Here is a 13,238-nt window from a genome sequence, read left to right as displayed (position 1 = left end):
TCAATATGATTGATATTAGGGTCAATATGATTGCTATTATGATCAATATGATTGCTATTATAGTCAATATGATTGCTATTATGACCAATATGATTGATATTAGGGTCAATATGATTGATATTAGGGTCAATATGATTGCTAATATGATGATACATAAAACCATTTTCAGTTTTGTTATGGTGAGTTTTAATACTTCTCTAAAATATTAAATAACATCTAATTTGAATCATTTTTCAATATGTCATGCAGATAAATATTTCCTTTATCAAATTTAAATACTATCTTTATATGTAAAGAAAACATAAATTTGTAATTATGTATGATTCAACATATACTGTTATATTTATTTTTACATTGTATACGGGATGACTTTCAAATGAATAGACTGACGGACTCATGGACATATATATATAGCTACTTTAAAAAGTCTAATTTCATCAAATGCTCAGTACTGTCTGTACATTGTTTGAGTAGCTCGGTAGATATGCTAATATTCCTATTCATTCTTTGTGTAAAATCTACGAGCTAGAGACAGGCCACTGTAATTTACGAGACATGGAATATCAAAGTTTAAATACAGGATTACATACTTTTGTTGTCTGTTAAGGGCTTGAGCGACATTATTTCTATTCCGTATTCAGCATGGAGAATTAAGTACACTCAGGTATCAGAATAATTGACTATCATGTAAACTATCTCCCGTAAAATACTTTCTGTAAACATATTTCTGCAATCCGATCTTAGTGAAAGACAAATGAACCAGTCATGCGATGAGTTGTATCTGTAACGTATCTCAGTTACGTTTGCCATCTGCATATTGTAAATATAATGGACTCGTAAATTAACGTTCTAATGTTTCCCTCTGTAATTAAAAGGAGCCCTTACTAATATGTTCCCTTGAGGTCTGCATTGCGAAAAAACGATTTGATTATATTTCATGTGCATATCAGCTGTAAAAAGTAACTCCAATGATTTCAGGTCCCTTTTGTGAATTACTATTTTATTAGGCCTTATTTTATGCACAGAATCGTAAATAAAACTATTTTATTCTATGTTGTTTTTTTCTCCCCAGACGTCTTTGCGAATTTTTAATATCACATTTTTGTATTTTCCTGGCCAAGAAAATAGTTCCGGGGAGGATAAGATTTTCTCTTGAGATAAGGTTACATAGATTTTAGAAAATAAGGCTCTTCTTATGCTCAGAATTTCGAAAACTGTTGCTTATTCTTTCCAAAAGGGAGAAAAATGGATGCTTGCCCTACGTACCGATTCCTCATCTGAGTTAATGTAGTCATCAAGCACAAGACGAATCTCATTCTTCTCCTCGCAGAAAAAAGAATGTTCTCTTCTGTTAAATAGATGACGTCCTCAGATTCTACTACAGTGTTTCAATGTCTTGGAAAAATATAAATGATAATAATAATGACTTCACAATAATAATAATAATAATAATAATAATAATAATAATAATAATAATAATAATATGTAGTGGTTGTTCTTTATAGGAACCAAATAGTTACAAATATGATGAATGTGAATCATATAATTGTCAATTTCAAATGTAAAAAATGTAAAGTATATTTTGTAACAGATTTTTAATTATTTTTTGTTGTGTTGTTCCCCATGTTCCGTACGTGTCTCACTGGATTACCTCCCTTCTACAGCTCTTTAGTTGAAAGATTAGTATCCCTTTTAGCTTGGTGCCCGGATGTTGTGTACAAATGGAGGTCGACAAGGATGAATAAGTGTGATCAACAGCACACATTTTATCTGCTCACACTGTAAACGGCATGGCATACTTTCCCAGACTTGGGCCATTCTATGATCCAAGACACGAGCAAGAATTTTATGGGGAACAAGACGGCCGGCTGCATCTAAGAAATCTCAAAGATCCAGAAAATAGCGCGTTTCATGATAACGACAGCGGTCGAGCAAGTTTTGACAGTCCACAACAAAGCAGGCGAAATGTCTATCCTGAACCGTCCGAGTTAGTCCTTTTTTACTGATCTTTTTAACTTGTAAATTAAATGTACGAAATTGGATCTGCTTAGTATAGCCTTCCCAGGCAGGTTGTATACTGAATTTGATGTCTAATTCTTCTCCATCGTTGCATAGTATAGTAATAGTGACAGGCGATTCATATTCGTATTTTTATGGCGTTAGTGAACTAACCTCTACAAATACCATTCACATGACAGCTGTGTACCTACAGTAGCAAAGACGATCCTTATGGGGATAAATGAATAAATCATAACAAGCCAATAGCTTTAAAAATTATCTTGCACCATTGAAGTTCTGATTGAGTGCCATTTGTCGAGAATTACCAGAGGGAGATATGACCACACACATAGACATGCACGTACGCACGTGCGCGCACACACACACACACACACACACACACTCACAATAATGATGTGACAGATTCATTTTGCTTCATGACATGTTTTTAAATAAAGTCAGGTAGTCATGGCTGAAAAGTATATTATAAGATCAAAGAAATAAAGATTACTGACATAAGAAAGGAGGGAGGCTACAGTAGTAGAATGCATTACATTGTTTGCAGTGATTAAGAATAATTCCTTGATTTTGATATTTATCTACATTTATTTGATTACATAAATGGAGGCCAAATTATTTTGTTTATGTCAGTGCAGTTTCAGCTTATGTATAGACTATTGCTATGTGCATACTTTAACTGGGATACTATTGGATTATAATTTTGATGTGGGTGGTAAATGTTTTAGAGTATTTTTTCCATATTATTGTTAATTGTTAAATTTGCTATTATTATTATTATTATTGTTATTGTTAATATTATTTCTTTATTGGAGAGCATATAGAGCCAAACTCTTGCCCATTTGTTATTGTGGCAGCACCATCATATAATTGTGGAACAAAATATGCATTAGAACTAGATCAGCTAGTAGTTCTCGCCTTTTTTGTATTCTGACAGGACTGGTGGCAGAGAAATTCTTGTTGGTCTTGGGTCGATACTGGCATCTTGTCCACATAAATGATTAGGAACAAAGGATTTGTTCAGTTTGGGACATAAGGCTTCTGTTAACTTGTCAACTTACATGTTTCTAATTTTTATCTTAATGTCAATATAAGCATGACAGATTTGGTAGTAACAGTAGACTATGGGCTGGGGACATTGCATTTTTATCAACATATGCAGTTTGTCAATATAAGTGATGTTGATATAAGTGGGTAGGACTGTGTGTGTGTTTGTTCTCACTTGAATTATGTCCTATATTTTTCAGTATGCATTTAAGATTGGTTTAAGCAATACTTTATTTAAGTTGAAAATATGTGCTGTATGTACATTATGAACACATTTTGTATGTGTATAAAGATTATCATATTTATATCCATTGTATTCATACTTGAAAGTTTGTATATTTGGATGTAGAGGAATATCCATTGATAGGTTTGCATATTTATGATTTCATCGTTTGCCTACATACTTGTAGTAACATCATGCATTATTAAATAGCATTTGCTTCACTGTTTTCTTCATATTTTCCAAAAATTGAGTGATGTCAAAAAACAACATTGATCTTACATTGCTTCTAGAATTTTTAACACATTAACCCCTGGAGGTTTTTGTCATTTTCACCTGAAATTCAAGTAGGAAACACATTTTGAAAGCTATTTTTGAATAGATCTGGAAACACCAAATCCCAGGTGATCTTTCTATAACATACTGCCTAGTTGTGTTAGAAACATCGTTTTTCATTGGCTATTTGGCTCGTACATGAGCAGAAGGTTAATTTTTTTTTTCTCCAAACGGAGCCATTATTTTTGTATCAAGACCAGTCTTTATTCCAAATGCCCATCTTATCCTGCTTTTTGAAAAGGTTCATCTGTCTGTTTGCAGTTCATACCGGGTTGCCTTAGATCTGAGACCAAAAAGTCTAAAATCCAGACGCAAAATCGGATCCCGACCATGGGCTGATTTTGGGTAGAAAAAAATCGTGTGCAAAATACTAGGTTTTTCCCTCTGTATTTTGTAGTGCAGCTGGAAATTCCAGATTATTTGGTATCATTGTAGAGCTACATCTCTCTACCTTTCTGTAATACCACCCACTTTAGTGTATTGTGCATGACCGTGACACTACAGAGCTTGGCAGTAGGCTACTATCTCCTGCCATGTTAACTTGTCGTTAGGGGTTAATGTGTTAATCTATTTATCCAGTGATTTACAAAAACAGACATCGTAATGAAGCAATATTTCCTAGACACATTTATGTCTGCCATTACTTGTTCACATACATTTTGAAGTTGATTTTATAAAGAAAATGACACAAACATGGCAGTTCAAATCCATATTATTTTTGGTTTAGATTAGAAGTGCTGTTTACTGATTATGTTCTTAAAACACAAATGACTATTTTCATATTGATGTGTAAATTTCAAAACAGAAGTTGGTATATTGTCATGGTCAAATGGTTGGTCCAACTTATGGAAATTGGGAAGTGATAATTTGCATGGGAAAAGGTTAATATTAAAAACAATTGACTGTAAATGTGCAGGATTTTTTTTTTGTCTGTGCAATTGGCATCACCACCACTACAATATATTTTACCTTGGGATACAACATAACAATGTCAGAACTACCTGGCAACTTGGTGGGAGCATCTCAAAATTCATTTACAACTGTCACTCTTTGTACATTGAACAAAAATCACAGGCAGAGTCATTTTTGCTTTTCTAACTGAAGCTGATATTCAGCACTTTTTATGACTTAGTTGCCTCCTTCACCTGATACTGTATATATTGAAAAAATATTTATGTATATTTATAAAAATATCTTGACTCCTATTGAATGACGACAAAATTCACAACAAAGGGAGAAAAAAAGTAGAAGAAAAAATTTGACTAAAAAATTGTAACACGGGTAAACTTCAAAGTGTATTGCATTTGGGAAAGGGTAGTTCCCTATTGATTCTGAGATCAATTGAGCAGAGGTCAGTGACCTGCTGGTGAAATTGCAAAATTATGTTTTCATTTTGCAGTAGTTAGGGGATCAGCCATTCTTCTAATAGTTATTTTTATGTAATCTTCTCTTAGAATTTTCTTATAATGACGTTAGATTCATGCTGAATGGTTATATTCCTTTCGTGATCATAATTGTCAGTTGTGGTTTACAGCATAATGTCATATAATATACAGACTTTCTGTCGATAAAGTCTTTTCCTACCAATCATGAGGTGTACTTTCAATATCTATTTTCTTTTTCTTACAGTAAAATTGAGGCTGGATGGACAAGTTTTGTGCAGGAGCATGGGAACTTGTTTTATGTTGATATTGATGGTGGAACAGGTGAAGGTCCAGCACAGAGATTGCGCCAGTCCAGTTCTCAAACAGAACTTAATAATAATTCCTTAAAAGAACAGATTCAGGTTGCAGAGGATGTAGATGATGAATACGTGACCCTTAATAGAAACGTAGAACCATTCAGTCAGCATTTGGATGGCTTCTGTGTGCCAAACAACCCTAACCCAAGTAGTGACAGTGACAGAAATAAAAGTGTTCAAAATGAATTTAACAGGACTTTAAATTCTTCTGAAGACAAATATGATGGATCACACTATTCACAAAAAGATGGCAATCAAAGAAACATTCAAAATTATTCCAAATATTTGGATAATGGTAATTTACCTGGACGGACTAGCCCTAAAATTGCTAATTTATGTGACAGCACAGGGGCTTTCTTATCAGTACAATCAGGGAAAAGAAAATCCATCAGTCTTTCCCCAGATTTCAGTGATGTGGATAATATGTTATCTACCTCAGGAATTGATCTGTGTAAGAAATTGTTTGGAATTGTTTTGTGCCAATATAAACAGACTCCATCAAGGCATAATGGTAGCAGTATAGACCATATCATGAGGGACAGGAAAGTCATAGTCCAGGGAGTTGTACATGGTAGTCAGGCAGAAAAATGTTGCCAGATCTTTAGAGGTTTGTTTTACAGGGTATTTTGTATATTAACACACACTGTTGTCCAAAGTTTGTTTGGGGAAGATAGTAGATCCTTCTTATCCTAAATGGTACTCTGCTCATTTTGGGGTGCATCGAGCCTTCCTTAAGGAAGTTTAAGACATAGTATAAAGTGTCATTCAGCATGTGTAGCTGGGGAATAACTGAGCATCAGTATGGCTTTGCTTATTGAAATTGTCTGTCCATCCGTCCATCCATCCATCAACAATCTGGTTTCTGCATGATAACAATACTGGGAATTGATCTATTGTAAGAACATTTGAAGAACAACTGTATAATTTGATGAGACCTCAACAGATTTTAATTTCCAGCTATCTCTGTCATCATGTAAGAAGGCCATGGTCCATTATATCCCCCTAACTTTGTTTTCTACAGCTTAACTTTCCCATAGATTGTCGGACTTCAGCTATGGTTGCCATGTACATCAGCACTGATGAGTCCTTGACTGGTTTAAATTTTCATCATTCATTATATGATTTGTAGGAGTTTCAGCTGCCAGAATGCCCATCTTTCTGATTTGGTTTCCAAAGTTTGCCATTTCCAAAGTTTGTTGGAGTTCAACCAAATTTTCTGATGGGCTTTCTATTGGTGAGACCTGAAGTGTTTTTGTTTTGGCATTTATTGATTTCATTTTCATAATGTATGTCCCATGAATTCATGTCTTCCTGACTTTGGTTTTTGCATTACTTTCCCAAGGGTTGTTTAAATTTCAGCTGAATTCAGCTTGTATCTACTGATGAGACCTTGAGGGAGCATGCATGTCACATCATGAAAAAGAGTTATTACCCATGAATGCCCATTATCCTTTGATTTCCACAGAATAACTTCACTTAGTAATTTTAACCATATTCACCATGCACTTATCTGTCAGTGTGACCTTGAAACAGTTGGACATCCAACAGTCTATATCATCATTTTTATTGGATACTGTATATCTCTTGATTTCCATAAACTAATGCCACCATTTGAGTTCTTCAGTACAAAGCCTTGCAGTGCAAATTCTGCCGAGTAGAGCTGTTTGCACTGCACTCATCACTAATAACACTAGTTAACCTGCATTTTACACATTGGTACAAAATAGTATCCAAAATGCACTCTGAACATATGTCCATGCTTTTCTAGTAAGGTGACAGTTATATGCAATGCTACTGGATGTATTATGTTGTTTATACCCCTTTCTATACAGATTGGGAATATACATTAATACTTGTAATTATTCATCTATCTCTCCATCTGTACATCCATCCTTTTTCCTTGCACTCATTAACACAACTAGTTCCACAGATTTTGAAAGATTATCATTAAACTTCGTAAATATTATGGTGATCACCTGAAGATTTACATGTTAAATTTTTACTGCTGTAATAAATGTGGAGTGTATTATGTTACACTGTTGTCTGTTTATACATTTGCCTGTCTGGCAGTTACTGGTTTAATTTCTGCACAGCCTGAATTGTCCATTTTCTTCAGTTAATAAACTTTGTGGGTAGCTTTCACATGGGATCAGGAAGAACCCTATTGATATTGGGGTAAATGGTCAAAGACTAAGTTAATTGTGACTGAAAGAAGAAAAATGGTTTCAGTACAATAACTCAAGGTCTCCAACATCTACAGTTGTGGATGGTTTGAACTTGGGGTCATGAAAAAAGGTCAGAAGATCAGAGGTTACAGTCACTGACTGGAAGAAGAAAAATGGTTTCAGTACAATAACTCAAGTTCACCAACATCTACAGTTGTCAGTCTTTATGGATGGTTTGAACTTGGGGTCATGAAAAAGGGTCAGAAGATCAAAGGTTACAGTCACTGACTGGAAGAAGAAAATGGTTTCTGTACAATAAATAGAGTTTTCTCTCATTTACGTTTACAATAATTTTTGGATGGCTTGTAATTAGGAGAGGAAAAATCCCATTGATTTGTAGCCAAAGGTAATTTTCACTTTGGCTTAAGGAATAAAAATAAGTTTCCACACAATAACATTAGTTCTACATGATATACCTGAGCCAAGCTTTGCAGATGGCTTGACTATATTGGGTAAGGAAGAAGCCAATTAATTTTGGGGTCAATGATAGAGATAACTGCAACTGAATGAATATTAATGATTTCTGCTGTTGTTGTAGGGTTTAACGCCATTTTTCAGCACACGATAGGCTATACATGGCGGCCAGTATTAATGGTGGAGGAAGAACCCGGGAAAACCCCCAGAAAGAACCACCGACCCACGAGAACCTACTGGCAAGCTTTCTTACATACCCACATTGGCTGAATCTGAGACTCGTACCCACGCAGACAGAGGTGAGATGGCAGTGATCCGTAACGGAGAGCTCTTTAGACCACTCGGCCACTTGGGGCCCCCAATGATTTCAGCAATATATAATTAGTTTTACATCACAGATTTGGATCAAACATTGTGAATGGCATACACTTAGGGCAAGGAAGAAGTCTATCTTTGTGGTCAAAAGATGGAGGTCATTGTGACTGAAATATGAATGTTTTATTTTCTGCATAAATAAGTAAAGTTATCTACATAGAGGACTATTCAAATTGGGCTGGTTATAAAATATTCTACTCACTGTACTCTTGTTATTTGAAGTTTTTTTCCATTTTGTTGCTCAGTACAATATATGGCACAGTCTCATTAATGCAACTAGTCCCACTGGTCTTGTGATGAATTGCCAAGGATATTTTGGTATATATAATGGTCATCACCTGAAAATGTGCATATTGACAAAACACTTGGTGTCCAGTTTTCTTTTGAGATAATGAATATTTTGTCTTGTAACGTAATGCACTGTATAACAATCTTTTTATAGAGCAACTGGTTTCACAGTTTTTGATGAATTTCCATGAAATTAGGTAGATAATTGTCATCACCAGAACATGTAGATATTGCTAATCACTTGATTCTAGCAATATTTATTAGAGTTATTGCCCTTTTTGTCTTCTAAGATTAAATCATTGTATGGCACAGTTTTGTTAACACAACTAGTCTCAAAGTGTTTTGATGAATTGCAAAGAAAGTTGGTAAGTACTATGGTCATCACCTGAAGATGTATATATCAACAAATCACTTGGCATCCACAATTCTGTTTTGATTTAAAAATTGTGTTGCTTAATATACTGTATAATACAATCTTGTTGGCACAACTAGTCATGCATTTATCAAGGTACTTGAGTTGTCTACTGCATGCTGATGAGAATATTGCATCATTTTTTCTGCCATTTTGTCAACTGCAGTAACAGTTTGTATTCCAAAACAAAGAGCCCAGATGAGCAAATTGGTCAACTTAGGTTTCTTGTTTAATTGCAGTATTTGACAAATCTTGTGTTCTGAGCACTTGACCTGCAAGAATGCTAGGACTGGGCTACTGGATGTTGGATCCAGGTAGCCCATTGGGCTGCTAAATATTATAATGATTTGCTTCACAGTTTAAAAAAACCAGACAAGTATCAGTATCATTGACCCATTAAAATGAATATAAAAAACATCAGAGCAATTTGTTTCATACAAAAATACCTTCTCTGGGCTACTGAGCTCAAGCTGGGCATCCAGGTTTTTTCTTTTAATAGGTCAGCAGTCAACCATATGATTCTAAAATTTGTCAGACCCTGAATTATCCTTTATAACTCAAATCATATTTTCTTGTTGTCTAGTGTTTCCCAGGATTTACATGTTATATACCTCTATTTCAGGTGATATGCTGGTGGCTTTGAATGATATTGATATCACATGGGTCAATCTAGATGACATTTTCCAGTCTGTCAGCAAAACTCAACAGAAGGTAAGCAAGTTGACCTTTTTAGCTCAGGTATGTCTTTCATAATGTTTTAATTTTATTAATCTGTGGTTCAGAACCTTTCAAATTAGTGAGTCCTATACTTTAGCAAAGCAGATATGGATGTTAGCATTAGTTCATTGCTATCACAAATGTTTAAGCAAAAAACAAAACTTGGGGGTTGGTAAAATCTGTGCAAAAATTACAAATGTTTTATTAGCATGCAAAGAAATTGTTAAACAGCAGACATATTTGCTCAGTCAAATATTTAGCACAGTGTTGCATTCAGTTGATAAGTCATTGAAAATTTTGTTAACCACAGCAGCAAAATAGTCCTGTTTTGGAGACTGACATTTTTGGATTTGGGGATAAAAGGTATAGCTTGAAAATTTTCAGAAATTGGAGGCTTATTCCTGAAGATTTAGTAACTTTTTGAACAATGTCATGACAGTACATGAGTTGTGTTTTAGTTTATTTTTTCTAATATGACCATAACTATCTTCATAACACAGCCTCTTTTGCAAATCTTCATTGTATCAGGCTGTTTACTTTAGAAAAATCATTATTATTATTATTATTATTATTATTATTATTATTTCATTATGTTTTAAATATTTCAATGTCCAAACTTAGCTTCAAGAGAAAAGTGTACACAAAATTTTAGTTACAAATAAATTTCTGAATACCACATGTAAAATGTGCATGCAGTTTTTGTAACAATGATTTCGAAATAGTAATGCATATTTTGGGGGATTGTTTTAAAATTAAAATTCTTCTACATGGGATTTTGAGTGAATCCAGGGTGAATGTAACCAATGAATTTTTGTGTAATAGAATTGTTTGGAATTGTTGATAATCAACAGATTAATGATATTGCTAATCTGATTGATTAATCCACTATGCTGGTGTTGGTGATCTTGTTATGTTACTTCTTCTGAATAGATAGGGTTTTCACCAGAAGACTTCTAGGTGTCAAGTTGAAAATGCTGCTGAATTTAAATCTGTATGGCTGCCAGTTGGTTTCAGCATTATACATTTAAATACAACCCTGGACATTCTTTTTGACCAGTCTAGTGTATGTCCATCACTTCGTTTTTCCACCAAATTGTCCCCTTCCCAGTTTTATTTTTCAAATTGGAACAACACTGCCCACATTTTTTTTTACATTGGAATTTGAATCTTCTTGAAGAAATCAGCTATAGTTTAGAAATTTTATTCTTTTAACAATAATTAAACATTTTCTTGTTTCCAAATTCATGCTTAAAAGTGAGACATAAATATATGTTATAAAATAAGTTATTATTGTTTTTATTTTTCAGCTTAAACTTACATTTCAAGTGCCACATGTGATTGGCCCTAAACTTCCTACACCTCCTCATACTCCCACAAGGTCCACACCCCCTCTCTTTCCTCAGCCTGCCATTATAACAACACCTCCCAGACCCCCACCCCCAGTCAGAAAGCAGTCAGAAGACAACCTAGTACAGCTTGTAACAGGAGAGACATTGAGAAGCATCAGGAATGCTCTTCAAAAATACCTGATTTCCATCATGTACCTGACTTTTGCCACGCAGTCAGATCAGCCTCAGGTATCATATGTTTTTAAGTTAAGAGTCAGTTAGCCAGTCAAATAGAGTGTTTGTAGTAGTTGTTTCCTTTACTTTGAATTTCTTTTGTTGGACAATGAAAATAAGATTTATCTAAATATTATATTGATCAGATACCTAGGTAATATATATTTTTGTTTGTTTCATGCAATTATTTTTGTTGTACTCCTTCTGTATATTCAGTGTTTGTTTGTCTGGTGGTATGCTAAAAATGCTGTGTTTATACTCATTAGCATATCATCAGGCCCAAGTCAGAGATGAAATGAAATGGATCACATGTGTCACTGAAGGCTGGCATTTCGCTAACAGTATTAGTTTTGAATGAAAAAGTATGATGCATATAAATTGAGTACATATAAGGTTTACTCTAGTCAATAAAATCCCTCAGCCTCTTTTGTCGCTGATCTGAACAAATTATTGCCAATTAATTTTTTTATGTTGCCACATTGAGAGCTGAAACTTTTCTTCTGGAATCACCTCATTTTGTATGGAAATTTGTTTCGTTTTTTAAGATCTTTATATACTTTGGTGCCTGTTAACATCATCACTGACATCAAACAATTTTGAAAAGTACAAACCAGACATTTTGGTCCTTATGCTTTGGAGTGTCTGACAGCAAACTTTTCTCAAAGTTTTCTCTTCCCTGTTGTCCATTGACCACAGTTTGAGGAAAAAGAAGAATTTAAGAGGATTTAAGTAAATTTAACCTGGAACTCAAAATATCAGGGTACAGTGACTTCTCCCTCCTGTGTAGATTGGATGGTGTGATAGGAGACTAGGATGAGGCAAGTAAGAGGTTTAATTTTGTAATGGCAAAACCCCAGCTTCTTTCAAACATATTTTGTGGAAGCATTTGCTTTGCAAAATAATTTATTTAAAATTCATGAAAAGCTCATCATACTTTATGAAACTGAAAAACTTTCAGTAGTTTTAAAAACTGCTACATTGATAACAATTCAGTATCCCCGCATGCCATGATTTTGCATCTTATGTAGAACCATAATGACTGTAAATCTTGTTACTCTATAAAAGTCTTGGGACACCCTTTATTATTTTCGAAAGTAATTATTTTATGGTCTATAAATTTTGGGACATGAAATTATAGAAATTTTAATTTTTTCGTGTAGTATGAGTCTCTGTACACCATCAAGATGTTTTTCTACTACAATGCAGTCATTTGATGTATTTTATCAGTCATAATGACAAATAAAATGACTTCATGGTTTTTAAAGGACTCTCATAATGATTACTTGGAAATATTGTAAGTTAATGTAATTTGTTTGAAAAGTCAATCAATTTATTTCATTTTTCTGTTTTCTTGTTATTTCTGCAAAATTCAGATATGTTTGTACACAGCATTAGACAACAGCTGTAACATAAAAAACCATATATAATGATATTATTACAAAAAATAAACACCAAGAAATTAGAAAACATAAAAAAACATGCTGAAAATATTTAAGGTAGGCAACATTATTAGGTCTTTAAGTTTGTTCTTGCAGTCGAAATAAGTGAGTTTTAAGAGCACTCTTGAATGGGATCACTGTGTCTTTGGGCAATTCATTCCACTTTGCTGGGCCCTGGTATGCAAAAGGGCTTTGTTCATATGACTTCGTTTTTGTGGTGGGAATAATGAGCATACGATTGTCAGAAGAGGAGCCTAAGTATCTTGCTGGTGTGTACACATGGGTGAGGTCGGATAGGTATGTTGGACTGGAGTCTGTCAGTGAAATGTAGTACAGAGAACAAATTTTTGTATTTGATTCTGGTTCGAATGGTACTGATTGTGGTACTCTAAGTATGATCCGAGCATCGGTGTTTTGAAGTTTCTGGAGTTGATAATGAGATGAAC

At 34.2% G+C, this 13,238-nt stretch overlaps 1 protein-coding gene across 1 annotated transcript in view; it reads left to right on the top strand.

Moving 5' to 3' along the window:
- Positions 1-1,728: 1,728 nt before the first annotated feature.
- The window catches only part of LOC149796861 (protein inturned-like), a 96,803-nt gene continuing 85,293 nt past the window's right edge, over positions 1,729-13,238 (top strand). Inside the window, exons 1-4 of the mRNA XM_089960656.1 lie at positions 1,729-1,987; positions 5,249-5,967; positions 9,697-9,785; positions 11,099-11,368. Coding sequence (XP_089816782.1) covers positions 1,791-1,987; positions 5,249-5,967; positions 9,697-9,785; positions 11,099-11,368 — 1,275 coding nt within the window. The 5' untranslated portion in view covers positions 1,729-1,790. The remainder of the gene's footprint in view (positions 1,988-5,248; positions 5,968-9,696; positions 9,786-11,098; positions 11,369-13,238) is intronic.

Source organism: Sinohyriopsis cumingii, chromosome 6 (genome assembly GCF_028554795.1).
Source record: "Sinohyriopsis cumingii isolate HCF-2022 chromosome 6, ASM2855479v2, whole genome shotgun sequence".
Taxonomy (NCBI): Eukaryota; Metazoa; Mollusca; class Bivalvia; order Unionida; family Unionidae; genus Sinohyriopsis; species Sinohyriopsis cumingii.
This window is presented reverse-complemented; position numbering and strand designations above follow the sequence as displayed.